The sequence below is a fragment of the Myodes glareolus genome, chromosome 7, assembly GCF_982192425.1.
Source record: "Myodes glareolus chromosome 7, mMyoGla1.1, whole genome shotgun sequence".
In the NCBI taxonomy this organism is placed as follows: Eukaryota; Metazoa; Chordata; class Mammalia; order Rodentia; family Cricetidae; genus Myodes; species Myodes glareolus.
Window position 1 is genome coordinate 17,367,717 of NC_142032.1, and position 26,050 is coordinate 17,393,766.

The 26,050-nt window shown below is 46.6% G+C and overlaps 1 protein-coding gene across 1 annotated transcript; it reads right to left on the reverse strand.

The window, feature by feature from the left end:
• Positions 1–10,127: 10,127 nt before the first annotated feature.
• On the reverse strand, positions 10,128–24,080 carry Hif1an (hypoxia inducible factor 1 subunit alpha inhibitor). The gene is made up of 8 exons (XM_048439162.3): positions 23,872–24,080; positions 23,388–23,638; positions 20,650–20,798; positions 18,029–18,174; positions 16,953–17,059; positions 16,531–16,594; positions 16,133–16,243; positions 10,128–15,358 (listed from the first exon to the last, which is right to left on the reverse strand). Exons 1-8 carry the CDS (start codon positions 24,046–24,048, stop codon positions 15,314–15,316), a joined length of 1,050 nt encoding a protein of 349 aa, XP_048295119.1. The 5' UTR covers positions 24,049–24,080; the 3' UTR covers positions 10,128–15,313.
• Positions 24,081–26,050: the final 1,970 nt, after the last annotated feature.

The window sequence follows — 26,050 nt, forward strand, 5'->3', positions numbered from 1 at the left end:
AGCAGAGCTGTGCATGCAATGCCATGGGGGCAAGGTGAGCATGCTTCAGCCATGGTACTTCTGTTATTATCACCATTTACTATTGTACAGTCTTGAGCCTTCTGCCTCCACCTCCCAAGCGCTGGGACCCCAGAAGTGCCCCAACACACACAGCCCTTCCGCTATTATGTGTCTGTATGGTGATGCATTCAAAACTACACAGAAGGCGCCAAAGTTAAAAGTAGCTCTGGAGCCTGTCGACTAGGTGATCTCTAGTTCCCCCTCTGGGATGCTGCCATGCAGTGGAAAGAGTGGGTCAAATACAGACCAGAACTTGTTCAGACCCTTACCCTCTCAGTTCTCTAAGGGGACCCCAATCTATAGACTCGGCAGAGGAAAAGAGCAGTAAGCACAGCATGAGGCCAGTTGGAGGATTCTTAGGAGTTTTCTTTTTTTCTTTTTGTTCTTTTATTATTATTATTAGTAGTAGTAGTAGTAGTTTTCAACATCCCATGCAGATTCCTAACTCTTGTGGCAGACCTAAAGAGACCAGAGACCTGATGGGAGGAGGAGGTAGGTCACCACTTAATGGAAGGGACAGTGATCAAAGCAACAGCTAAAAAAGCAAGCAGGACTGAATAGGAGCTGCAGAGGATGGGGAGGGGTGGGCGCTGTGAACTATTTGAAAAGCCCACACACACTGAAGATGACAGACAGGACACACTCTTAATGTCATGCATCTCAGGGAGCTGAAATTTATCCTGGGAAGGCAAGGAAACACCGGGAAAGCCAGATAAATGAGGATGGCCACAGGACGCTGGCTGCTTTTCTCTGAGTTTCTAGAGGCTGGGGAAAAAGAAGTAGCCTCAAGCTGGGTCTGAAGTGTGCTTGGGGTAGGAGGACCCTTGCATTTTTCTCCTCTAGCCTCAGCATCTACTACTCAAACATCTGCCTCCTGGGTTACAATTCTGTCCTGCCTACAAGCTACTCTGCAGCCCCCATCCATCTTCTTCCACTGCGTCCTCCCCTCATTGGCTCAACTCCACTGTTCGCAGCGCCATTCTCTCAAGTCACTGGCTCTGATGGCAGTCAGTTCCTACGACCCGACCCCCCCCCCCCCCCCCCCCCCCCCCCGCGCACTGCCCCGTCCAGCAGCAAGCGGGCTGGTGACAGGGAGCTGCTGGTAGAGCCACAGGAGCCCTTCTTGAGCCTCTGCATGAAGCAGCCTAGGCTCGGTCACTTCCCCCCTCCACACACTCTTCCCACAGCCAACTCCTCGACAACCAGGACTTCAAACGCAACTAGCAACTTCACCATAGGAACAGTCCTCAAAGGGGCCCTATTTCAAAAGTCTATTGAGCATGGGTACTCGATGAATGTGGATTGATGATTCCCAAATTGGTACTTCGGTTCTGGCTTCCAACCAGGAGCTCCCGTTCCCCACTGGACATCTCCCCCCAGGGGACCTTTCACACTTTAAATTCAATGTGATCACCTTGAGTCCCAAACTAGCCCATCTCTCTCTAGCCACACCCCCTAACCTTCCCACCATGCACCTGACAGATCTCGCCCAGATCCCACCCCACCCCTCCCTTGTGCTCACACTGGCCACCTTCCTTCAAGTGTCTCTATTGTTTCTCTGCACATGGATCCAAACCCCAGACCAACGCAGGAGCCCTTGTAGATGGGCTACTTCTCTGTGAATGGGTGCCAGATCCACCCCTTTAATCTGTCCTCTTCCCTGGCTGCCTGAGTCCTCGCCTAGAACCCTGGGCTTTGCGCTTCTGTTCAGTGACTAGAGCCTGGCCTTCTTGGATCTGACTTGCCTTCATTGTCTTGTTCTTTCTACAACTGGGTACCATTTTCCCTCGTCTCTCTTGGATCCCAAGTTCATGTTAATGGGGACTTTTACCCAGGCAACCCCAGTCACTGGGGTTGGTACTCTTCCAGGGAGCTAAATCCCGACAGCCTTCTCATGTGCATCTCAACTAATCACTAGCAGTCCTGGTTCCCACCCTTCGCAGGCTCCTCCTGGACACTGTGACAATAAAAACGTCCTTGGTCGACAACACCAGTGGAAGGCTCTCTTCACCTTTCCCGTGACCCTCTTTTAATTAGCAGAACTTTCACCTGCCTCTATAGCTTTAGTTCTTGGCCAGGGGTGAGAGCATAACAAAAACGGCGACATTCCCTGGAATAGGAGATTATTGCTACCATCTTTCTTTCAGATGAGGAAGTGGAGGGAGAGTTTAAACAACTTGCCTAAGGTCATGTATAGACTTACCAAGGGCTGGAAAACCTTGAGTATCAGTTCTGTGTGATCTTGACTGGGCTACCTGCTCTCTGAACTTCACCTTCCTGGTCAGAATAAGATGCCATCTGGGTCATGGGTGTTAGAACTAGTGACACAGGACAGCACTCAGCAGGGGGTCCCCTCTGCACCGCTCCTTTTCTTCTGTACCCGGAGCTGCTCTAGGTCATACACACTGGCCCTACCTTTCTGCTAGTAAGGGATCAAGTCAGACCATACTATCCAACTGTGTCCCACTCCACAGTCCCCCAATCATACTGGCAGTGAGGCCGACATCAGAGTTACTTCTCTGACTCCCAACCAGCAATTCTGGCCCTTCCTCCATAACCCTCTAGCCTCAACCTGGGCTACCTGCCTCTTACCTGCTGAGTGTCTGCAGCTCCAGGAGCTTTCTTCCATAGAGCTTGGGGCTCACCTCTCACCTTTGTCAGCAGACTCGTGACTTCTCTACTTGACTTCTGTGCCTCCCTCTTCTGTGGGCAACGTGTGCATCTCACCTCCCACACTAGGCTGTGGGATGCCCACAGGTGCACAACGCTGTCTCACCTCCCACGCCAGGCTGTGGGATGCCCACAGGTGTACAATGCTGTGCGTCTCACCTCCCACACCAGGCTGTGGGATGCCCAGAAGTGTACAACACTGTGTGTCTCATCTCCCACACCAGGCTGTGGGCTCCCACAATGCTGTGCGTCTCACCTCCCACACCAGGTGGTGGGATCCCACAATGCTGTGTGTCTACACGGACATCTACTCCTATGACTAAGCCGAAGTGACTGTGCTAGACGGTATGCAAGTCCTACTGCTCGGCGATTCAGAAATTCAGAGTTCTTTCCAGGATGTTCCCCTGCAGAGGTCTTAGGAGTTTCTTGAAGGCATTGTCAGCTCACAAATGTGTGTTCATGAGCTGCTCACAGCAGTGCTCTTCTTTGAGGGCGCTGAGCCCCACAAGAAACTATTAGAGTTAAATGACCTGGGAGTGGTGGGCAAAGGTGATGGGAGCGCCCTGGAAACCAATTCATTTTCCTGGAATCCATCAGGAAACCCAGAAAGAGGCTTTTGGAAATCTCACGTAAGCCAGCCTTCCGGTACACACACACATTAGCTTCACTTACACTCCCAGGGAACCAGGTAAGTTCTCGTAGATGCTCTTAAGGAGCATCTCTGTTCTCTCTTAATTCAGAACATCACATAGTATCTTGGGGCTCAAGGTCTCAGCAAAAATCACAACGAATTGCTGCCCCCATGGGGCAGGATATAGCAAGCCCTCCTCTCAGTCCTCCCACAGACTCCTCACTTCCAGTTCTGCTCTCTTCCCTCTTCTCACCTAATGCATTCTGACCGCACTTCTCCCAGGAGCTCATTACACTCAACACCAGCACCATCGCTCCACTCTGAGCACCAACAGTCAAGTCCCTCTATGGCTGCTTTCTCAGGGCTCAAATACCCCTTGGGAGATTACTGTGTCCCCACTCCACAGACTTATCTTCCTCCCCCATCTGGCTAGTTACCTGGAACGCAAGCCTGTGTTCCTTTAGCCAGCCCAGACCCATGATGGTCACACCATTCCCAGTTGGGCTCTGAGAAAACATAGTCAGAGGACACCAGGATCCGCTGGGGAACTGGTGAGGAGTCAAGACTCCTGGGCAGAACTAAGTGATTCTTCATCTCCAGTCCCGGGCCTCTTCCCTAGGTGAAGACTGGTCACTTCTAAGACTGTGAACTTCTCAGCAGTGTTAGCCAAGTTCCATGATTAAAGATTCCAGGACATAACAGAGCTGCGGTAAACTAGTGCCAGCCACACGGCCTGTGAGTGACCAAAAAGAGGGCCTTCCACGACCCCACCGCTGTGGAGCTCCTGATCTCTGGACTCCTGTGTCAGAAGACTGGCCCTGGCATGCTGGGCTCTCCAGAAAACAGGCCACGAGAAATGTAGCTCAGATTGAGAAGCAGGGTGCCAGCAGGTGCCACAGCCAGAGTCCATGAGTGTCTGGGCTGTGAATTCATCTCCAGACTTTTGTCTTCTTGTCACACAGAAGCTGGCCTGTGCAGAGTGGAGCTCGAAGGCTCCCCGCAGTGGGCAGTGTGGGTAGCACAGTTCCACCCAAGTTGGCCTGGATCCCCGCATGGAGTAAGCGCGCCACGCTGTGGCCACAGCAGGGGCGGTTGGGCCCAAGGGAGCACGCTGGAGATGTCCGGATTCCCTCCCACACTCCCTTCTGATTCCTAACCCTGACATGTCTACCCAAAGGAAGCAAGGGGATGTAGCTCACACTATTTCTCCTGAATCTCAGGAAGGAGCTTCAGTGCCTTTGGGAGACTGGGAATGGACTCATGTCCATTTCCCAAACCTCAGCACCCAGAGCTTCCGGCAAGCTTCTGACAGTGTCCATGCCCACCATCCTCTGGCTACCTACCAACCGAATTCCTTCATGTGTGCCCACTCTTAAAAACAGAATGAAAAGAATGATTATAAAATTGGACTCTGTATTCCAGAGGTGGCCTAACCATCCCAGCAAGCAATGGCGCACACCTCCGTCTAGTTGTTGCTTTGGTTAATGCTGCACATGACTATATTAGGGTGTTAGTAATCACATCACACAGTTGACTCATATTGAGCTTTCAGTCAACTAAGCCCCCCAGGTCCTTTCTCCGAGAACTGCTGTCAAGCTGGGTCCACCCCCCATCCAGTACTTATGCCATTGATTTTGTTTTAACCTAAGTGCAGGCCTCTACATTTATCCCTGTTAAATTTAATCTTGTTGGTTCCAGCCCAGTGTTCCGGCCTGTTTAAATCGTTTTGAATCCTGACTCTTTCATGCAAAGTATTAACTGTGTACCCACCCCCAGCCCCCAACTCCTGGCAATCACCTGCAAATCTGATGACCCTGATGCCTCAGTCAGTTGTCAATAAAAATGTCAGACAGGACACAGGCCTAGACTGAGCCCTAAGGTATACTTCTGGAGACTTCCCCCATATCCAGACTGATGTGGCTCCATTAATCAACTCCCAGAGAATCTGCCTCTTCACCAAAGTTTCATGGCTACTTAGTCCAGATGTATCTGCCCCATATGCAGACAACATGAGGCTTCTGTCAGTCGCTGTGGAGATGCCTCCTGCCCTCGGATTGCACCTGCCCTCTTCATGTCCTCCGAGACGTATCTATTCAGTCATAACTTCAGGGGATTATAGACTTCCAATGGTGCCCCCTCCTGCATGAGTCGAAGCTTCAGGATGTCCCTAGGAGTATCTTCTATTTTATATCCTTCTGAGCATCAGACTCTGTGTCTGCTACTTCACTCTATCACTCTGCACCTCTGGAGATTCCCCTACTTACAGTTGCACAGTGGCCTCCCTTGCCTATAAACTAAAGAGCTCTCTGCTAGCTGCCCTTAAATGGTGGTTGGCATCTACCAAACCCTTCCAAACCCACTCCGAGGGCTTCAGTGGCTGTAGGACAGTGGGATGTGATGATGGCAAGGAGGCTGGAGATTCACAAGCCAGGAAAGACCAGGTAGATCCAGGAGTTACCGCTCAGTTCAGCCAGGCTGCGTCAAACGCAGCAGGTGAAGTCCACTAGAATGGAGGTAAGGCCGAGGCCAGCAAACTACCTGGTCATAGACTGGAACAGCACGAGTCTAAATGGGATTTTCTCACGTTTCCTATATGGACTGGAGGCAAGAGGTGAAGCAAGGACAGCCTGGCTGGAGATACTGAGAGTGGAGAGGAGTGCAGGGCTTGTTCTCCTCCTGAGCCCTTATCCACAGCTACACAATATCAGCTATTAGGAAGCCCAGAAAGCCTTATGTTCAGAGGTCACACTCTCAAGCGTCCATATGGGCACACAGGTCACATGAGACAAACCAGGTGTTGAGGCCTGATAATGAGGAATGGAGACTGACTACGGGAATGAACACAAACGGGTGGGGGAAAAAGAACAGCTATTTAGCTCCAGCCAACCACTGTCATGTAGGAAACCCGACTTTATTGTTATTAGATTGGCTGATTTTCCAGTGGAGTCAGAAATCTTTTTAGATGGGGATTTCAACCTCTAATGCTATCAATTTTGAAAGACGTTTAAAGCAGTTATTGGCCAAACAGATCACCTGTGTTCTGACTGCCCATGATGGTCCCCTCTTAGCTGACAGCTGCCTGGTACTTGGAGAGGCCAGGTGACATGGGCTGAAATCTTGCTGAGTTGTTTTTAATGCCATGGGGATGATCCTTCTGCTCTGCAGAAACAACTACTTGGAAATTAATTATTCGATAAGCTCTTAAGTTTAGCTTACAAGTCTCTGGATTTATTTGCTTTTCGGACAGAGTATCCCAGTTACATTTCGACTCCTTTAAGTATGAAAATGGCAAATATATTTGATGCCTTTTCTTTCTGTTTGTTTGAGACAAGGTCTTGTTATAGCCCAGAGGGCCTCAAACTTTCAGCAATGCCCAAATGCTGGGGACACAGGTATGTGCCACCACACCCATCTCTGATTTCTTTAAGTACTTCATTTTCTGATCCAAACTAACTTTCATTAGGATTTAAGGCAAATTTTAGTCATTTTAAATGTCCCCAAACTACACAGAAACAAGTAAGATTTCAGCTTAAAAATCAATTAAATATTCAGTACTTTTTAAATGTTGGTATTACATGGCAAACCTACTTATCTTAACAAACTCTCTTCCATATGTCAAGGACTTAAAACACAAATTGAGAGTGCATGTGATAATGCACACCTTTTATCCCAGGACTTAAAGGTTGAGGCAGTAAAGCGGACAGTGAGTTCAAAGTCAGCCTGAGTTACATTGTAAGACAAATTCAAGGCAAACACAAGTCAAAACCAAAAAAGATCCCCAGACCTACAGAGTATTAGAAGCAAATAGTAGTGATATGGCTTTGATACACCTTTATTCTGAGGCCTCCATCACAAGATGCTTACCTAGCAAGAAAGCGATGAAGTTGCCCCATGAACTTGGGGCTACTGTGTCAGATGCTTGAGATTACAACATAGCCAGAAACTTTGGTCAGGCACCGACAGGATTCTGAAGGAGCCCCAGAAACCCTATGTATGGGTGTGTAAAGCAGTCACAGGGTTCCTGCCACAAATCAAAGTGTCAGTCAGCCTACATGCTGGGTTGATTCTTCTGCACCTAGTTGTACCTGCTTGCTTAAGTCTGGAAACCAGCTTAGATGATTTGGCATCCACCTTGACTGGATGGTACGTTTTCTTGGCTCTGAAAAAAATTAAAACCTCTTTCCACTTTGATAACGTCTGCTTTCTATTTCTTCTTTTAGTGGACACCACCCCTAGAGACCTTCAATGAAGCCTGGCAGGCTGTAGGATCTCTCTTGACTGCGACCTGTGGTCCCAATTCCTAGAGTTCTGCTGACAGTTCTCTCTCCTCACCCTTCGCTGTGTTCTAGATTTGCCTGGCTTTCCCCTACAGCACTCGGTGGTACCCTCTTTCCTAAGACTTCACCACTAGGTCTACTATATCACCCAATTCCCACGAGGATTTGATCAAAGAACCCCATGTTCAAGACCGTGGAGTTCTACCCCAACTCCCCATGACTCTATTCTTACTCCCTTGGGACCATAGATCTCCCCAGAAGAGAGAGAAAATTTTGGCACTGTTCATGCTAAGACAGAGACAACCAAGCCTTCCCTCTTCTGCTGTACAAACAAGCTGTCTCCAGAGGAGGGAAAGAAACTAATGTTTAATGAACACTGAGTCAAAAATCTCACTTGTCTCATTCATTCCTAGTAGCCACATGGTGGCAACCTGTTAAAATAATCACATACAGAGATAGTAACTTGACAGACAATGGAAGGCAAAGGTAAAACCAAGATTCAAACCTAGTCTACACAACTCCAAAAGGTTCTCTTGTACACACTGCTCTTAGTTCTTAAAGATAATCCAGCCAGTCAAATGTGGCAGAGACAGTATTCTGATGGAAATGCTGCCTTGCCAGATTTCCAGCCACAGCTATGACAAACTAATCTGAAAATGTCTGACCTTCTGTGGTCCACCTCTCTATCAAAGTTCCCCTAAACTCTCACTCTCAGGAACAGCTCAGGATCGAGTGTTTACAGCGTTGGTTTTCTCTAACGCTTTCACCAGTTCTGAAAGGCCATGGTAGTGTTCATGACTTTACAGATGAGGAACTAAGGCACAGCAAGACTGGAGTCACCCACTCTGTGCTTTAGTCTGTCCCTGAAACTTAAGTTCTTCCCACTCTCACACACTGACCCTCTTGCCCTTCTTCCTTTGTTTGGGGGCTGACATGGCAACACAGGCTAGGCCTCCATTCCTACTCAAGATCTTGTCCTAAGAGAACCATCTATGACCCCAAAAGGCCCTGCCTTTTGGATTTCCGGTCCTCCACCACCTTATCTTTTCCATTTTGCTTTCTTCCCCTCTTCTGTGAATTCTTTGAGAAATGTACCTGGAGAAGCAGGGTAGAGCAGTTACAGAGCGGTCATGTGCAGGCAGTTTGTTCAAAGTCCGGCAGAACGGCAGACCCAGTATGCACTCTTCATTCTCACCTCCACTGCCCTACACACTATATACTCAAATGGATAAAAACCTAGTCCCGTCCCCCCCACCCCCGCAAACACACACACTGATTTTGGGTTAATGTACAGAGCTTCCCCAAAGACAGGATTGACCTTAATGACCAAGCGAATAGGGCTTAAGCAAACAGAATAAGCCAATAAATTTGGCTGGTGCAATAGAGAAGAGAGTCAAGGCCCAGGGCCAGAGTTACACAGAAAGAGATGACTGCAAGGTGACTCTGAACGCCCTGCAGCCCAGAGGGATAGCTTGGCATCAGGCATCTTCCCCTACGGGGCCAATGCCAGAGCCTTGGGAAGCTGAGAGCCTATGGCGGGGAACTGCTGAAGTTTGGCACCATGAGACGGAGGGCGGGTAGAAGCTGGGGATGATGCAGAGAATCCCACCCAGTCAAGTGTATCTCAGGCTGAAGTGTGAGAAGCCTGGTTCAACACCTTCTCCACAAGGTCTGCTTCAGAGGCTGGTCTGTGAGGACAGTGGGGCCCTCCAAATCTATCTGCCCTTCGTAACAAATGTGGGCCCAGCAACCATTTTCAGATTCCCATAGCTAACCAAAGGGTTTTGTTCTTTTTGTGTTCCTACACCTGGCCTCTCTCTGGAAGGATTCAAGGCAAACCCTCTGGACTATGCAAGAGAAATCCGGGCAGAAACATGCCATCTACTTTTCCTACAAGCCCTGGGTAGCTAATATCTTCCAGTCATAAGCTTAGGCTGGATCACTTCCTGTAGAAGGCCCATCCTACTGTGAGTATCCAAGTGGAGGGAGGAGCTTGTCTTTGTACATCCCTAACTCCCCTACTGAACTGAGAGCACTCCGTCCAAGAAACTAGCATGGTGCCTGGGACAACAGCACTTAACAAATAGAACCCATTTTTCTCCATTTTAATTCCTTCTGCCACTTAACACACTTGTAACTTAAACACACTGAATGGCATAAAAGTAATTCGAAAGGGCCTTAGCTGTGATACACTCTTACTGAGGAGTTTAGATGAGAGTGAGACAGGTTCTTGTGACAGCCAGATGTGACCAACAAGGGGGAAGGACTGACATGAGCAGGGGTGGGTGCTCACACCTGCACTAGTGCCTCAGTTATGCGAGGGACAATTTTCCAGGTGGAACAGGGAGTCATGGTGAGATGCTCAGAGATGTCAGCAACTCCCCAGGCCCAGGCTGCTACGAGCAGGAGTCTAGCGGAGCAGGCTGAAGAGGAGGACGAGTCACTGGAAACCTGTCACACATCACCGAAGCCAAATAAGTTGCATACTATGAACCACCACCACAGCCATTTATTAAGTGCTCGCCAGCACTGTGCTAAAGCTTTACAGACATTATTTCAGTTAATCCAGCAACCCTGAGGTAGATATTTTCAAACCCCCACCCCCACATATTATTATAATAAAGGAAACTGAGACTCAGAGAGGTTAAAGGAATCAACCAAAGTCAAACCCAGCTGGTAAGTAGCAAGCTAGAAATGTGTACTGAAGGTATCAGAGCCCACAACGCATGCTTTTAAACACTAGACTGTTTCCCCTTGAAAGTTAAAGGACACACATTCCTTCCCCAAACAAGGCTCTACGGAGGAGGGAGAGCAGTTTAACTGACTTCTTGAATTAGACCTTGTACTTATTCTCTTGGAGGAATAGAGTGCCATCCCATGAGAAGCTGACCACTGGGTCCCTTTCTCTTGCTCCATACCATTCCAGCCTTCCTCATGAGAGGCCTCCGTTCCTGACACCAGCCTACTATGCTGCTTCCTTCTAGCAACCTCTGGCACACAGGGGTCTGTCAAACTTGGTGACACTGTACCAAAGACCTGAGAGAAATTAGGAGACATTCAGAAAATGTCCCTCATCCCTGAACTGCTGGACCCTAAGGCACAAGAACACATTCAGATGGAAACACGAAGGTCACTCTTCCAGCCTGGCTCCCAAGCATGGCCTCTTTCTAGCAGTCTCTCCTCATCAAGTCCTCTGCCTCTCTAGGTACCTCCCCAATTGTCTCCTAGGCGTCACTGCTCACAGGCTATGGGCCTTGAGGACACCAGTTTCTGAGCTTTTGCTCCTCCAGAAATGTCCCCACAGTGCTCAGCTGGGCTCCAGTCAGGACCCCCTGGATCTTTAATTAAACAGAGTAGATTGAAGGACAAGCAGAAAGGCCCACCAGCACGAGACAAGCTGACCAGCATGTAAAGACAAAGTAATGGCAAGAGGACAGAGCAGACAGGACACAGACTAACCAGGAACACATCAACAGAGCTACCTGAGGTCAGAAACTAAGAGGGAACAGGGAGAACCCTGTGGAGAGGGACCCTAGAGCTAAGCTGTCCAGCACTTGTAACCAGAGAGCTTCTTTGAGGAAAAGAGCCTTGGTAGAGGCCACTAAGAGCCTGGGGAGGAGCAAGCTCAATCAAAGACCCACCTAGAGGTACATTAAGAGGACACCAAGAGCAATTGTGGGGAAACTGGGAAGGCCTGGACCTCTAGAACCTCTGAGCTACTTCTGTCCATCTCCACACCTAATCCCATCTAGGCAAAACTGGTCAGAGTCACTGCTGGTAGCCCTTGCTAAATTCTGCACCAAGTTTTGAAGGATAAAAGACAACAGAGGTAGGGAACTCTCTCAAGGAGTGAGATAGCACCATCCTTGAGAAGTTCACATCATGGAAGCAGACAAACCCATCCCAACCCTTGAGGGGGCCTGGGATCTAAGAGATACTCGAATGACAAGGACTTACTACATCTTGGTGCAGATTGATATTGACAGAGAATGAATGTTGAGGTAAAATCAGGGACACTGGAAGATCTAAGCTGGATTTTCCATACCTTTTAATAGTTAGCTGGGTCACTGTCACTAGTCTGAGCCAGAACCTCAATGTCCCCATAGCCACCACTGCACTGATCCAGAGAGGCTTGAAGGGTGAGTGTCTTCCTCAGGGAGCCCAGTGCTGTGCATCCTCTTCCTCACAACAGCGCCCACCTTGCATGGATCTGAGCTCTGCTACTTCTCGGGGTCTCCTCTGCAATTTCCAGTCGTTTCTGGGGTTTGATAAAGATCAGGTTTCCTGACCAACCTGAAGTGCCGGAATGTGACAAACACTTGTCACAGTTGGGAGATCAACAGTGTTGACTATTAGAGAAACATTGCCCATGACAGTAAGCACACATCAAACTACCCTATTGTTATTCTTCGCCCTAGGGCTTGTATTTAATACTTACTCATCTATTTTCAACTTTGTTGGTTCGTGCAGGAAAATCTGTTTCTAAAGCCACCTCAAGCTGGGATTGGACTCTTAGTCTGTGAAGGCACACACGTTCCACCCACACTTGTAGGAACTCCAAAAGGATACTTGGCCCAGAAGATTCTGAGGGTCAGAGACAGGGAGTGTCTCCCCATACTGGGTCAGCCCACTAGTAAGGCTCCTTCCCTCTCCGTCTCCTAACAGATTCAGATTAATGATGGCTCATTCCTAATTGTCAAATTTCTTTTCCTTCATCCTGTGTCTAATCACCAGTGACAGAAACCATTACGCAAATGAGAGCAGACGACTTCCCCCAACTGTTCGCGTTGGTAAAACCTTGTAATTTAGAGCTCTGATTTGTAGGGAAGCTGGTCTCCCCCAGGCATCCTGGGCATCTGCTCCACTGATGCCCAGGACAGCCCCTCCTCCACCCCACAACTCCAACCCCCCAGCAAATATTTGACTTCACAAAACAGTAGCTTTCACTGTACTGCTGGTATGAAAACGGGAGTCTGCAGCGTGGCTGACCCCTAGACAAGCCCAAGTCTTCACCTTCCTTGGCATATCTGAATCCCACGTTGCGGGTTAGAATGGTAAACTCTGTAGCAGCAATGCTTCCTGCGTTCCAAGTAGAATTTGAACCTGAGCAGCCCTAACCTAGATGAGGGAAGGATGTGCATCTCCTCCCCAGGAGAAAGTGACCCAGCAGAAGAGGACCCCAGTGGTCTAGAACTCCTTCAGCTCTGAAGCAGAGGCATGCTGACAGGAGCTATGGGACCTCCACTAAAGGGTACCCAGTACCCCTATCCTCAGCAGAGCTAGAACTCACTCCTCTACAGTTGCTTCCAGGCAGCTTCTGGATGTCTCTAGCTAAAATCCCTGAAGACTTTCATCTCTCCACACCCTCTTGCTTGAGTCTGCCTGCACACTGCCTAGGAAACAAGACCTGAGGACAGGTAGAGAACCGAGAGTTTGGAAGAAACGGAGGAGGAGCAGGAGTAGGGCTTAGGCTTATAGCCAAACAGACGAAGTTTGGTCTTGCCTGACTCTCTTCAGCTACTCTGAGCCGTGTCATCATCCGTGAAGTGAGAAGCTACCATGCAGGACTGGGAGGGACAGAGCTAAAGGCAACAGCACACATCAGGTATCTAAGCCCAGGAGTGGCTGTTACGTCATACCAGCATCAAGACCAATCTTGTGACAGTCCCAAAGTTTACCTTCTCTCTCGCCCTCAGAAACCCAAGGTCAGACCTAAATGAGGCACAATACTCTAAAGGATAAACCAAGAAGACCCAGATTCCCTCCCACACATCCCAACACCTTTGAGGGCAGTGGCAGGACATTCTGCTGAGAATGAAAACAATCTGCCATGATGGCCAAACTAATCCTGCTTTGCCCTGCTCTCTTGCTTTCCTCCTCTTTCCCAAAGGAAATGGAGGCCATGCAGTTTATTGCAATCACATTGCCCAGCACTGGCTGTATTTGAAGAGCTATACTTGAGAAGGTACCAGGTCTGCATACCCACATTGTATCAAAACCCCAGAATGGGGTACTAAAGACCCCGCCCCAAAACATGTACACAGGTGCACGCAAGCATGGGCATGCATCTTCTCAGTCCACGGGGTACTGTAAGCTGAGCTTCAGGGCAAAGAGCTACAGCTCAGACACTAGAGGTCAAACTTAAGGGGGTGGAAGTAAAAAAGTGGGAGAGAAGGAAATAAAATTAGACTTCCATCTCAGATTTTAGAGAAAAAGATGGAGAAAGGACTTGAGGTAAGTGGACACAGGGCCACCACTCTGCAAACTGCAGGGGCCCCTTCCCTCTGAGCATATGTGAATGATGGCACTCTGAGTTGTGTAACACTGAGCTGCCCAGCCATAAGCTGCTGCCCTCAGGAGGTCCCACACGTAGCTACCAACAGAAAAGAAAATTCTATCTCCATGCTCTACCGGTTGTTCTACTCTAGTCATGCGACGTATGCTGGGTCTGGCAAAGGCGCTGGCTCCAAGAGGCAAGAGGCCACGTTTGCCCTTGCTCTGAGGTGGATGAAAGGTATTGAGTTAGCTGCCTAAGTCTGATCCCATTTCATCTACTCAGCCAGGAAGCTCAGCAGAAGCAGGGGATGTGGCCTGGACAGGGAAAGATGTAGGACCCGGAGGCTCAAGCCAGTCAGCTTTAGGTAGGCTACAGTGAGATCTGATCAAGATAGGATGGCTAAAATCCGAGTTTGAAAGCTATAGGCTAAATCAGGCAGTATCTGGGGTTCACACTGTACTGTCACATTGGACAAGGTAAGCAGTAGAGAACCTTGGTAAGCAAGAAGATGGCAAGTGTGAACACACACATGTGTGCATATGTGTACACATATGCAGAGGTTCATACCCCTAGAGCCCAAAGAAGTCAGAGCTAGAACTCCCTCAATACCTAGCGCAGGGGCAAGAGCTGGTACTGAAAGAATAGCTGCATGTGTCTGTAATTTGGAACATACGCACAATTCTCTGTTCCTTGGTTCCCAAGGTTTCCTTCAATGTATGGCTTGAGTTTGTAGTTCTCAACCAGAAGCCTATCTTCTTCTACTAGAAGGCTATCTAGGCTCCCAAAGACAAGCCTCCTTCTCAATGTCCCCATTAGGGACCCAGCAGCTATTGCTACTTGGCCTGTAGCCTGACTATGCTGCAAAAACTGGCAGAAGGCAGACTGATGAGCACATCCACTCTGGCACCACAACCCAGATGTCACAGGGATACAGGAGCATCTCCTCTCTCAGGCTGAGGCACTGAGGCTTCAGGAGACAGGAGCTGAGAGCCAGAAGTGATATCCTGACCCAGGAAGAGGGAACAAGGAACAGATACATGCATGTGTGTATGTACATATGCATATGCACACATGTACACACACACACACCCTGAGGTTGACAGACTAACACAGACATGATGACAACCAGAAGCTGGGACTCCACACACTGAATGCAGGACTTTAGGGGAGCAAAGAGGGAAGGTTCTGGGGCTCAAAAGGCAAGGGTGAGAAATCTTTCCAAATGGGAGTGGAGTCAACTACCCTGCCTCGCTCCAACACCTGCCTCCAGGGCCATGGCAAGAGTCCAGTCCATTAAGTGCAGCGTGCAATACTAGTGCTTGGAGTGTCCTGTCCTCATCAACGAAGCATGTGGACGAGATAGCAGTCACCTGGCAGGAGGCCTTGACCTCTGGCAGGTTAGTTGTAACGGCCTTTAATCATGGTGTTCAACAAAGGCCCCACCTGTAAAGAGATATGAGGAGCCCATCAGATCTGTCTGTCTCCTGATCCTGGAGTAGGAATAAGTGTGCCTGGAGACATTTACTATTCAACTATGGACAAGGATAAGTGATCACTGAACCCTGTAAATGTTCTAATCAAGTTTCCTGAATGTCAACTTAGTATTCTAGGGCATGACCTTTTAGAGGTCCAGTTTATTTTTCCTTCCTTTTTACAATTCCCTGTGTATCTACAAGCATCACCCATCAGACAGAAGATGGTCTGAGGAGCTAATAAGCCCCAAACACTTGAAAGGGTGTCTGCATGTTCCTCCAATGTGCATCAAAAATTTTAAATGCTTCTCCATTCTAACAAAAGGCTACCTGCAGTTAGTCTTGGTGCTCTCAACCCCACAGGCATCTCTGATGTTGAGGCTAACCACAGGAAGGAGGTAAAGCAGCTAAAATTCAAACCTCCTTCTTTCACCCCCTTGGGACCAGTGACATACCTGAGTGAGAAGTAGGACTACCTAGAGCAGCGCTGGCCCAGCTGGGAGAGCATGAGGAGAAGCTTTATTACACACGTCCTATTCCAGAAGAATCCTCTCAGGGGTCCCCAGATGGCACAGATGCCCCAAGGCAGACATTACTACTAGCATGGAACGGATTATAATAGATCCACCAGTCAAGCCCAGTTCTCATCAGAAAACAAGATTTCCTAAATATACAAATAAAGTCTATGGAGAGGACAGTAGCTGCTGAAACAAGAGGAGCTGCAGAGAATGTCACCAACCCTTACCTCTTGTGGATTCCCCAAGGCCTCTCCAAGCATCTTCTCAATATTTCTCATGATGGCTACTTTCTGGTGAGCTTTGAGAGGGTACTCAATTCTCTTAGGGGTAGGAGCCCCCTACAAAGGAAGCAGTAGCTCAGGAAATACCTTTAACACAGGCTTTCAGTTCTAGCTGCATATTCCCTTCTAAAAAACAGTTTAATTGTATTCTTCCCCATCTCCCTGAGAATCACTTCCAGGGATAATCAATAACCCCATCCCAGCCAAAACCACTTACGCCTCACTCCTTCACTCCAGCCCCAGTTCCATATGAACACATGTACAAATAAAATAAAAATCTGTGTGTGTGTGTGTGTGTGTGTGTGTGTCAACAACCACAAAAACAAAACCCCACCAATATTCACCTTGTACCAGAAGTTCACAGTGATGGTAATTCCCCCATTTAGTAATGACTCTATGTGGTGCCACCTATTAAAAAGAAAAGAGAGAAGGGGGAGGGCTCTGTTTATTCTCCAAAGACAAGGATGGGAATCTAGTATAGTCCAGCTAAGGAAACAGTGAAGACAGGAGTTTAAGCTCATCCTGTAAAACACACAGTGGGCTAGAGGCTGTGGTGTTAAGTCTCCAAGTACTGAAGAGGTGGATACAGGAATACAGATCTCTTCTTAAGAGACAGAGCTGTCCTCTATGCTTAGTACGCTCATGTCTGGACATGCTTATCTTCCTGCAGGTTAACCCTGCCACAACTCAAAAGGGACACAGATAACGCTTTCTGGGAACAGGAAAGAAAGCATTCCCAACAGGCCCCCATCCCTAGCCTTCTCACCAGTACATTGGGATGTAAAGAACATCACCAGGGCCAACCACTGTTTCATAACCAACCACATTTCGGAAATTGGGGAAACTTTCATAGTCAGGATTGTCAAAGTCCACCTAAGGGTCAAGAAAAAGAAAAAAAGATCAGTACAGTGATTGCTGGCTGTGGCAGCTTTAAAAAAGAGAGAGAGAAAGAGAGACTTAAAAAATGATTTCAGAGTTTGTATCCAGAAGATACAATGGATATGAACTGTTCCCTCCCGCTCAGAGAACAACTTAAGGAAGCCCATGCTCATTTGTTACACAATAAATACTTCTAGACTTCAGTGCCCCCGAGCTCTGAAGAACTCCTCAAAAGCCCGAGGATATGAGGAATTAGGATTCATCCATCACCCAAACTTTTCCCAGCATTTTCTCCCAAAGTCTAACCAGAAGACTCCTACATGAAGTAGCAAGGCATCTTTCTCCTCAAGAAGAGGATGTCGGAAGCTGGAGAGATGGCTCAGCAGTTAAGAGCACTTGTTGCTTTTGCAGAGGACCCAGGTTTGATTGCCAGCACCTACATGGTGGCCTCACAGCCATCTGTAACTCCAGTTCCAGGGGATCCAACGTCCTCTTTTGACCTCCACAGGCACCAGGCATGCACATGGTGCATATATATGCATGCAGGCAAAACACTCATATACAGAAAATATTTTATTTACCTATCTCCCTATCAAAAAGAAGTAGCATACATGATAAAAGAAAACAATTATTAATGTCAGTGGAGGAAGTCATATTTTAATGAAACTGAGTCAAAAAAGAATCAAGCTAAGTAACCTGAGTCTACCAACATTAACGATGGAGCTTGTTCCCCAACAATTAGCTCTATTTATACTTACAAATATCTGGGGCCCATCACTGGAGCCTGGAACATGTAGGCCACACTGTGACATTATTCTCTGAACTTGTTTGTAAGGCAAGACCAGACAGTAGTGCAGACCTGACAAACCCCCAAAGGGAAGGGCAACCGTATTCCAGCCTCTGATTTCAAAGGCATTCTTAGAACCTGGAGATCTACACCCTCTTCAGACCACATAAGCTCACCTGGCTCTGCCTGTCACAGGGATGATGGACAGGGTATGGATAGAGGCACTCAAACTGATCTGGAGGAAATAAGATGCATCGCTTATGGCCTTTTATCTGGGCAAAGAAATTCTGTTGCTCATCATAGTGAGCAGGTGTCACATTTCCTGGAAGAAAAAAGACATTTTCGTAGCTGAGACAGCACAGGTAAAAGGCAGACAGAGCCTCGTGCTGGAATGAAGTCTAGCTGTCCCCTCAGCTAAAAGTTAAATCTGAAACAGGATCAGGACATTACAGTTACAACTCTTAGTAAGTCAGGTGTTAGATTTTCTGAGCAGCAAACTCTAGCAACCACCACTGTACAGTAAGGCATCAGCTAGTAGACTGTCCTCAATGTTGGCTGATGCCCTTACTGGCAGCAAGAGCTCATTAAACAAGTCTGGCAGGCAACAAGCTTGCACTCCTCCTGACTATGGCAAGAATCCAAAGGCAGCAAAACAGTGAGAAACGACAGACATGACTGGTGCCACCAGTGCACACGATCTACTCTGAGCTGCTAACGAGTCACTCTGGGTTCTAAGAATATGCCCTTGCTTCAGGGAGCTCTTCCGGAGCCCAAAGATTCTCAACTGCTGTTCTCACTTCACCAACACCTACGGGATGCAGCATCGCTCAGAGCAACACTGGGGCTCACTGAGGCTGCTGACTCTTGATGAGAGAAAGATTACTAAATTACTGAAGAAAGAGTTGTAGAATTTAAGAGAGACTGCTTAGAATGTCACCTTGGCAAGGCCTTGGAGTGCAGGCCTGTAATTCCCACTGCTTAAGAGTCTTATGCAGGGATATCAGAATTTCAAGGCCAGCATGGACAACTTAGTGAGACTCTGATTCAACATGAAAATGTTTTTTAAATGGCTGGGACAGCTCAGTGGTGCAGCACTTGCCCAGCAAGCACAGGCCTATGTTCAATGCTCAGCACTACAAATTTAAATGTGTGCACACAAGTACATATACTGCTACCTTGAATTAGTTCTGTCCTAACGCACAGTCCATCTATGCCTGTATAACTAGGGTCACATCTGTATACTCTGACAATCTCTGAGTTTAGAGAACATTCCCAGATGGACATGGTAGTACACACCATAACCCTAGCACCAGGGAGGCTGGGCAGAAGAGTTGCTGTGGCTGTGAGCTACCCTGAGCTACACAGTAAACTCACAGTACACCTGGGGTATATAACCTGTCACAAACAAAACAAAACATCCTGGAGGACAGCCAAATAAGCCAAAACAGCTGTCTTCCCACCACTGAGAGTCCAAGCACATCCTCAAACAAAAGCCCTCGCATCTCTACCGGGGCATCTGCTTCCCTGCACCTGGTCTCAGGAAAGGAAAGCAATGAGATTAACCCACAATCAAGGAAACCAGAACTGTGTTCCTTCTGCAAAGCCAAAACTTGGTTTTAAAGGAACAGATAAGTGTCAATTCATAAGCTGCACGTGGGAAACCTGGTTACCATGTTAGCAACCATTCAAACCAGAGGAAACAGCAATGAAGGAAGACTGAGGGCTCATTTTAGGTCAGGAATATCCAATAGTTATTCTGCCTCTTTGTTCAACGAAGTTCACCCACCACTTATGACACAGCTGTTGATGGTGCTGGAAATGAATAATAACCGTGCCCTGCAAGCAGGGTTCCTTCTCCTGAACAGCACTTAGACACTTCTTTCTACTGAAAACAAAAAACAAGGGGGCTAGAGAGGCAGCTCAGCCGTTTAAAAACCATTAAAAAACTCAGAACACATTTAGCTATGCACATATAAAATCTCCAGCAAGGCACGCAAACCATGAAGTAAACCATGAAGAGCCTCTCGGGAGGGAACCTGAGAAACTGGGAATAAAGGAAGGTCAAAAACCTACTTATATTCTTCCAACTTTGAACTCATAAAAGTGTATTTAAGAGATAAGGTTTTACCATATTAGAAAAGTTTCTGCCAGGCATGGTGGCACACGTCTTTAATCCCAGCACTCAGGAAGCAGAAGCAGGTGAAACTCTGTGAGCTAGAGACCACCTTGGTCTACAGAGTGAGTTCCAGGACAGCCAGAGGAACACAGTGAGGCCCCGTCTTTTAAAAAAAAGTTTCCATTTTTACTGAAACAAACAAACAAACTCTTCATTACACTGAAGAGCAGTGGAACACAGTGACGTTTCAAGGAGGCCTCACTAACTTAGTGTCTGTGCTCACACAGCAACTAAGAAAGAAAAAGATTTTTTTTCCCCCTAGACAGGGTTTCTCTGTGTAGTCCTGGCTGTCCTGAAACTCGCTCTGTAGACCAGGCTGGCCAGAACTCACAGAGATCTGCCTGCCTCTGCTTCCAAGTGTTGGGATTCAAGGCATTTGCCAAACCACCTGGCAAGAAAGGGAAAGAACTTACTTAAGATTGTGTGACACTACCCAAGAGACTAAAATACACATTATCTCATTTAATTGTGGTAGCCATTTGTAAGATCTTGTTCTTCAGCAGATGAGGGAGCTGCAACTTTAAAAAGTTTAGTGACTTGTTCAACGTCATGGAGCTAATAAGTGGAGGGTCAACACTCACATCTGCACGATGTGACGCTATGCTTTCAGAAGACTCTTACCTTCCATGCCAATGAGCAGCAGGTTAGAGGTCAGCTGCCCCCAGCCACGCTTCCCTTGTTGCTTATTAATCCAGTTCCAGTTAAAACCCAGGAAGTCCATTACGATCTTCCTCCCCACAGTGTCATTGAGCGTTTGCTGCAGATACAACCTACATTCCCCAAGCAAAGAAATTCCATCAGTCCATGAGCTCGATCCCTAGTATAACCCCCATGTCTGGAACCCAGTCTGTCACTAGCATTCTCAAAAGAGAACGACTGTAGTCATGCAGGACTTTAATGCGGATTCACAGAGAGGAATTCTTGCTCCCTGTCTGAGCTCTGCTCCACAACAAGTTCTTTAGAGTTGAGAGTCTTAACCTCCTGGGTCACAGTACAGATTCATTTAAGAATGTGCATACACAGGCAAAGTCTCACAATTTAGCTTCCTGGAAGCCCATCCACACAGTCATGATGAATCGGCCTTCCTCCAGACTCTCCTTGATGGTCACTGTGGCTGATCCTAACTGCTCACCAGGCCTTCCTTGTGGAAAGTTAACTCTTTGGTCCCATAGTCTTATTTAACTTGCTTTGACCAATGAAATGCCCACAGAGGAACTTGTGTTGCCTCCAAGTATATAAGAAACACTCCACGGGGCTGGAGAGATGGCTCAGTGGTTAAGAGCATTGCCTGCTCTTCCAAAGGTCCTGAGTTCAATTCCCAGCAACCACATGGTGGTTCACAACCATCTGTAATGAGGTCTGGCGCCCTCTTCTAGCCTGCAGACATACACACAGACAGAATATTGTATACATAATAAATAAATAAATAAATAAATAAATATTAAAAAAAAAAAAGAAACACTCCACGTTACCCTGTTTTGCCCTTTGTTAAATCCAACTGCAAAATTTCATATTGTAACTACTGGGGCAATTTGGGTCCGAGACTCAAGAAGATGACGCCACCGTTGACAAACTTGTCTGAGAGTGAAAGATAAGGACTTCCCTGCCTTAAATCCTACCTAACCATTAAGGTGAAACTAATTAGAAATTTCAGGAACTTGGAAAAGCTATCTATAAGGAACCTTCAAGACTCTCTCACAATAACAGAGCCTGGCCTTTAATTCCTTATTTTTCTGCCTCTACCTCCTGAGTGCTGTGATTATGACATGGACCACCATGTCTGGCTATAACATACATACCTACCAAAAAAGAAAGAGCTAGAGAGCTAGAGACACTTTCAAAAATGAAGATAAACAACATCCCTATTACAACTTAATAATAAAGCTCAAATATCTCACAGGATACATGTGGAGGTCAGAGGACACTTTGTGGGACTCAGTTCTCGTCTTCCACCATGCAGGTCTTGGGAATAAACTCAAGCTGACAGACTTGGAACCTAGAACCTTTACTCACTGGCCCAGACATTTAAAATCTATTCACTTAGGTACATACTGCTGACAGGAAGTCAGGAAGAGAACCAAGATAGGGGACTCTAGAGAACTCCAGACATGGCCAAAAGCAGGACAGTCATGCACCATCAAGTACTCAACAAAAGAAATTCTCCAGGGGCAATTTTACACTGTGGGACTGACTGGAAACTACATAACTGGGCTGCCCTCAGAAGTGGAAATAAAAACAAAGAGGAAGAAAGAAGCACTCTTCCAAGTGATTTTTGGGATCTGATCTTCCCAATACTAAAAGATCCTGATATCCCTTAGCCCCAATCCATACCAAATACTGGACTGTTCAGCATGAACTGTCCCCAGACAGTATTCTAGAACTGAGACTGCAAACTGTCAATTTCAGGCTAAATCTAACATAGAATTATTGTTTCTCTGTCTCTGTCTCTCTGGATGTGTGTGTGTTAAAAGTCAGAAGTAGGGCGGGAGAGATGGCTCAGTGGTTCAGAGTACTGAGTTCAATTCCCAGCACCCACATGGTGGCTCACACCCATCTACAATGGGACCTGATTCTCTCTTCTGGCTGCAGGTATACAGGCAAGGTACTCATACATAAAATAAAAATAAATAAAATTAAAAAAAAAAAGTCAGAAGGGGCTGGAGACATGGTTCAGCAGGTAAGAGCTCCTGCAGGGAGGTCTGGGGTTCACTTCCCAGAACCCACATGACAGTTAACAATTGTCTGTTTTTCCATTTGCAAAGAATAGGGTACCTTCTTCTCTATGGGCACTGAATATACACAGGGCACAAGACATACATACGTGCAAACACCCATACACGCCTTTAATCCCAGCAGTCAAGGCAGAGGCAGAAGAATCTTGGTGAGTTTGAGGTCAGTCTGGTCTATATGGCAAGTTCCAGGCCAGCCTGAGATATAGAGTGAAAGCCTGCCCCACCCCCCAAAACCAAACCAAAACCCAAAACAACTAAAAACAAACACCCATACAATGACTTCTTACTTCCAACAGGATATACACCTTCCGCCTTTTTAAACTTTCTGCCTAGACATAGTCAAGCCTTTCTTTCATCCTATTGACGCTGCAAGGCAACTGTCACTCTCACTACCTAAGATAGGAAATTAGATTCACAGTTCAAGGCTAACAATATTCTCATCCCTCAAGCTTCTAGAAAGAACCACCAAGAACTCAAGGCCCTTACAGGATAGTAAAGAGGAATATTCATTCGTTAGTAATGGAACACAGACGTTGGCAATGCCAATCTCTTCTTACCCAATTCCACCACACCTTCAAACCAGTACAGGAAAGTGGATGCCCTACTTCTACCGACTGGGCAACTTACCGCTCTTCTCCTCCCCGCTGCTGTATGTCCTGTAGCTTCTCAACAAACTCATGAAATTTAATTTCCTCCCTGTTGGACCTTGGCTTAAAGTTCTGGAAATTAGCCATCTTCTTTTCATCATAGTATAAGAATTTATGGGTGCTGGCACTGTACACAGAGAAATCCCCGTTGCCTATATTCTCCTGCAGGTATTCTAGGTCCCACTTCAGAGCAGGATACACAAGGTTTGTGTCGGTCAGCACCACAGGCTCCTAAGCAAAAACACCAGAAAAAGATCAACCAAGTGATTCCAAGGAGCTAATCATTTCTTTCCGACGATATTTGTACTTGTCAAATTCCCAACAATTTCTCCTACCGAGCACTCCTGACACACCATCTCTCTTTCCCGCCCCAGAAGTCTCAGTCCACAACCCGGTCAGTTTCCCAGCTCTCCCCCTAACTGGGTCCCTTCCTCCACCCCTTCAGCAGCAGCCCCGCCCCCCACCTCATTTTCGATGAGCTCTTCCGCCCGAGGGTCACTCTGGCTCAGACGTGGGATAGGCCGGGTCGGGAAGCTGTAACTTCGCAGTTGGGACTCATCCCAGGCGGGGCCCGGAGCTCCCGCCTCTTCCCGGGGCTCTCCAGAGCCAGAGGCCGCATCTTCGGCCACCGTCGCCGCCATCTCTGCTCTAGGGACGGCCCCGCCGGAAGCGGAAGTTCCGCCCTTTCCGGAAGCAACCACAGCGTACACCACTAGAGACAAACTGCAAGAGAAACCTGTCCAGAGCCTTTAAGAAGGTGGGGCCCTAGGTTGAAGGAGCTCTCCCTAACGGTGACCTGCAGCACTACAGCCTGGGCTCCACTCAGCCGTTCTCCTTATTCCCTCAGAAAAGGAACTAACAAATAATTAACAAAATATTAAAAATAGTACAAAATATCGCTGCCTGGGCATGCTCAAGCTTACATAGGCAAATATAATTAAGCTTTAAACTTTGCTCTCATGAGTGCCGAGAGAAGCCAACGTTAGACCCACTTAAGGAATCACGAGAAAAATCAATTTTCACATAGATCTTGGGTATGATAAATGGCAAGCTGAATTCATTCAGAATCAAGGGAAGACCAAGGGCTTATAGTTCTAGCTACTCCAGAGGCTGAAGCAGGAAGGAAGATCATTTGAATTCAAGAGTTCAGAACCAGCCTAGGCAACAAGGCAAGTCACTATCTCTTTAGAAGGAAGAATTCTTTAGTTTAGTATCACCTGAGTTTTCTGAATATGTAACCATCTCTCCTACTTAAATATATGCTTGCAATGAGACCAATGATATTCAACCACAGACATCCACATTTTTAAACAATGTATACTGGTTATAAAAGACCATACCAATTGCTTTGCTTGCTTACTAGATAGTTCTAATGTATGCCTCTCAGAAGCCATGATTTGCACCCCACCGTTTACATGTCCTATTTAAGTCTCTCCCTTAAAGTGACAGCTGAACCTGTGAATGTGACAGAGTAGTGCTCCTGTAATTTGGTGACATTATGGAGACTTATCTTGAATAGGACTGAAATCTCTCTAGCTCTTTAAATCTAGGCAAGAAGTCTTGAAAATTTGAAGCCATAGCACATGCTCTCTGGTTTGCCTTGAAGGACCATATATGGTAAGTTCTTTACAAGCTGAGAAAGACTAACAAAAAAGTGGAAACATCGTCTTATAAATTCAAATAATTGAATTCTGTCAATAACTTCCATGCTTATATACAGAGCCTCAGATGACATAGGAAACACCCTGATTTCAGAGTAGTGAGCCCCTGGGAATGTGAGATAATAATTTGGTATTGTTTGGGCTACTAATTTATGACTTGTTTAAAGAACACTAAAACAAACTTTAACTTAATATGCAGCAATAGAAATTAATACACTGTCTAATTATATAATGATATTGCATAGTAACTGTGATATAACCAACTGGTAACAGAGTTATTTCCATGAACAGGTTTGGCAGCAGTCAAGATTTTACCTGCAATATTTGAATTTTTTCAAATACACCAATTTATAACAGTAGAAATTAAAAATAAACCAGACCTGGAAGTTCATATCACTAAAATCAGGAATGAATGCAGGATCATAATACAGATTTTACAAATATAAAAAGGAACATATAAAATACTATAAACAAGTGTAATTAAAAAATAGAGAATCTAGATGAAATTGAGGAATTCCTGTAAAAGCACAAACTATAATAACAGATTCAAAAATAAATAGAAAAATATAACAGGACCCATATCAAAACTACATTTGGAAAAAAATTTAAAATCCTGTATTGAAAAGCCTAAAACAATATGGATTCATTGATGAATCCTACCAAACACTTAAAAGCAAATTAACAACAATCCCCAGAAACAGAGGAGGAAGACTTCCAAATTCACTCTATGAGACCAGCATTACTCAAATATCAAAATGAGATAAAGACAGCTAAAGAAAAGCTGATCAATAACCCATATGAACACACACACAAAAGTTCCCAGCAAAACATACGTAGTACCATACAAAAGGTTTAGGCACCATAACTAAATGGAACTTATATTTGGAATGCTCGGTTTATTTAACATTTGAAATGTTAATCAATGTAACATATTAATAGAAGAAAATTAGCACAAGGTCATCTCAACATTCATAGTAGAAGC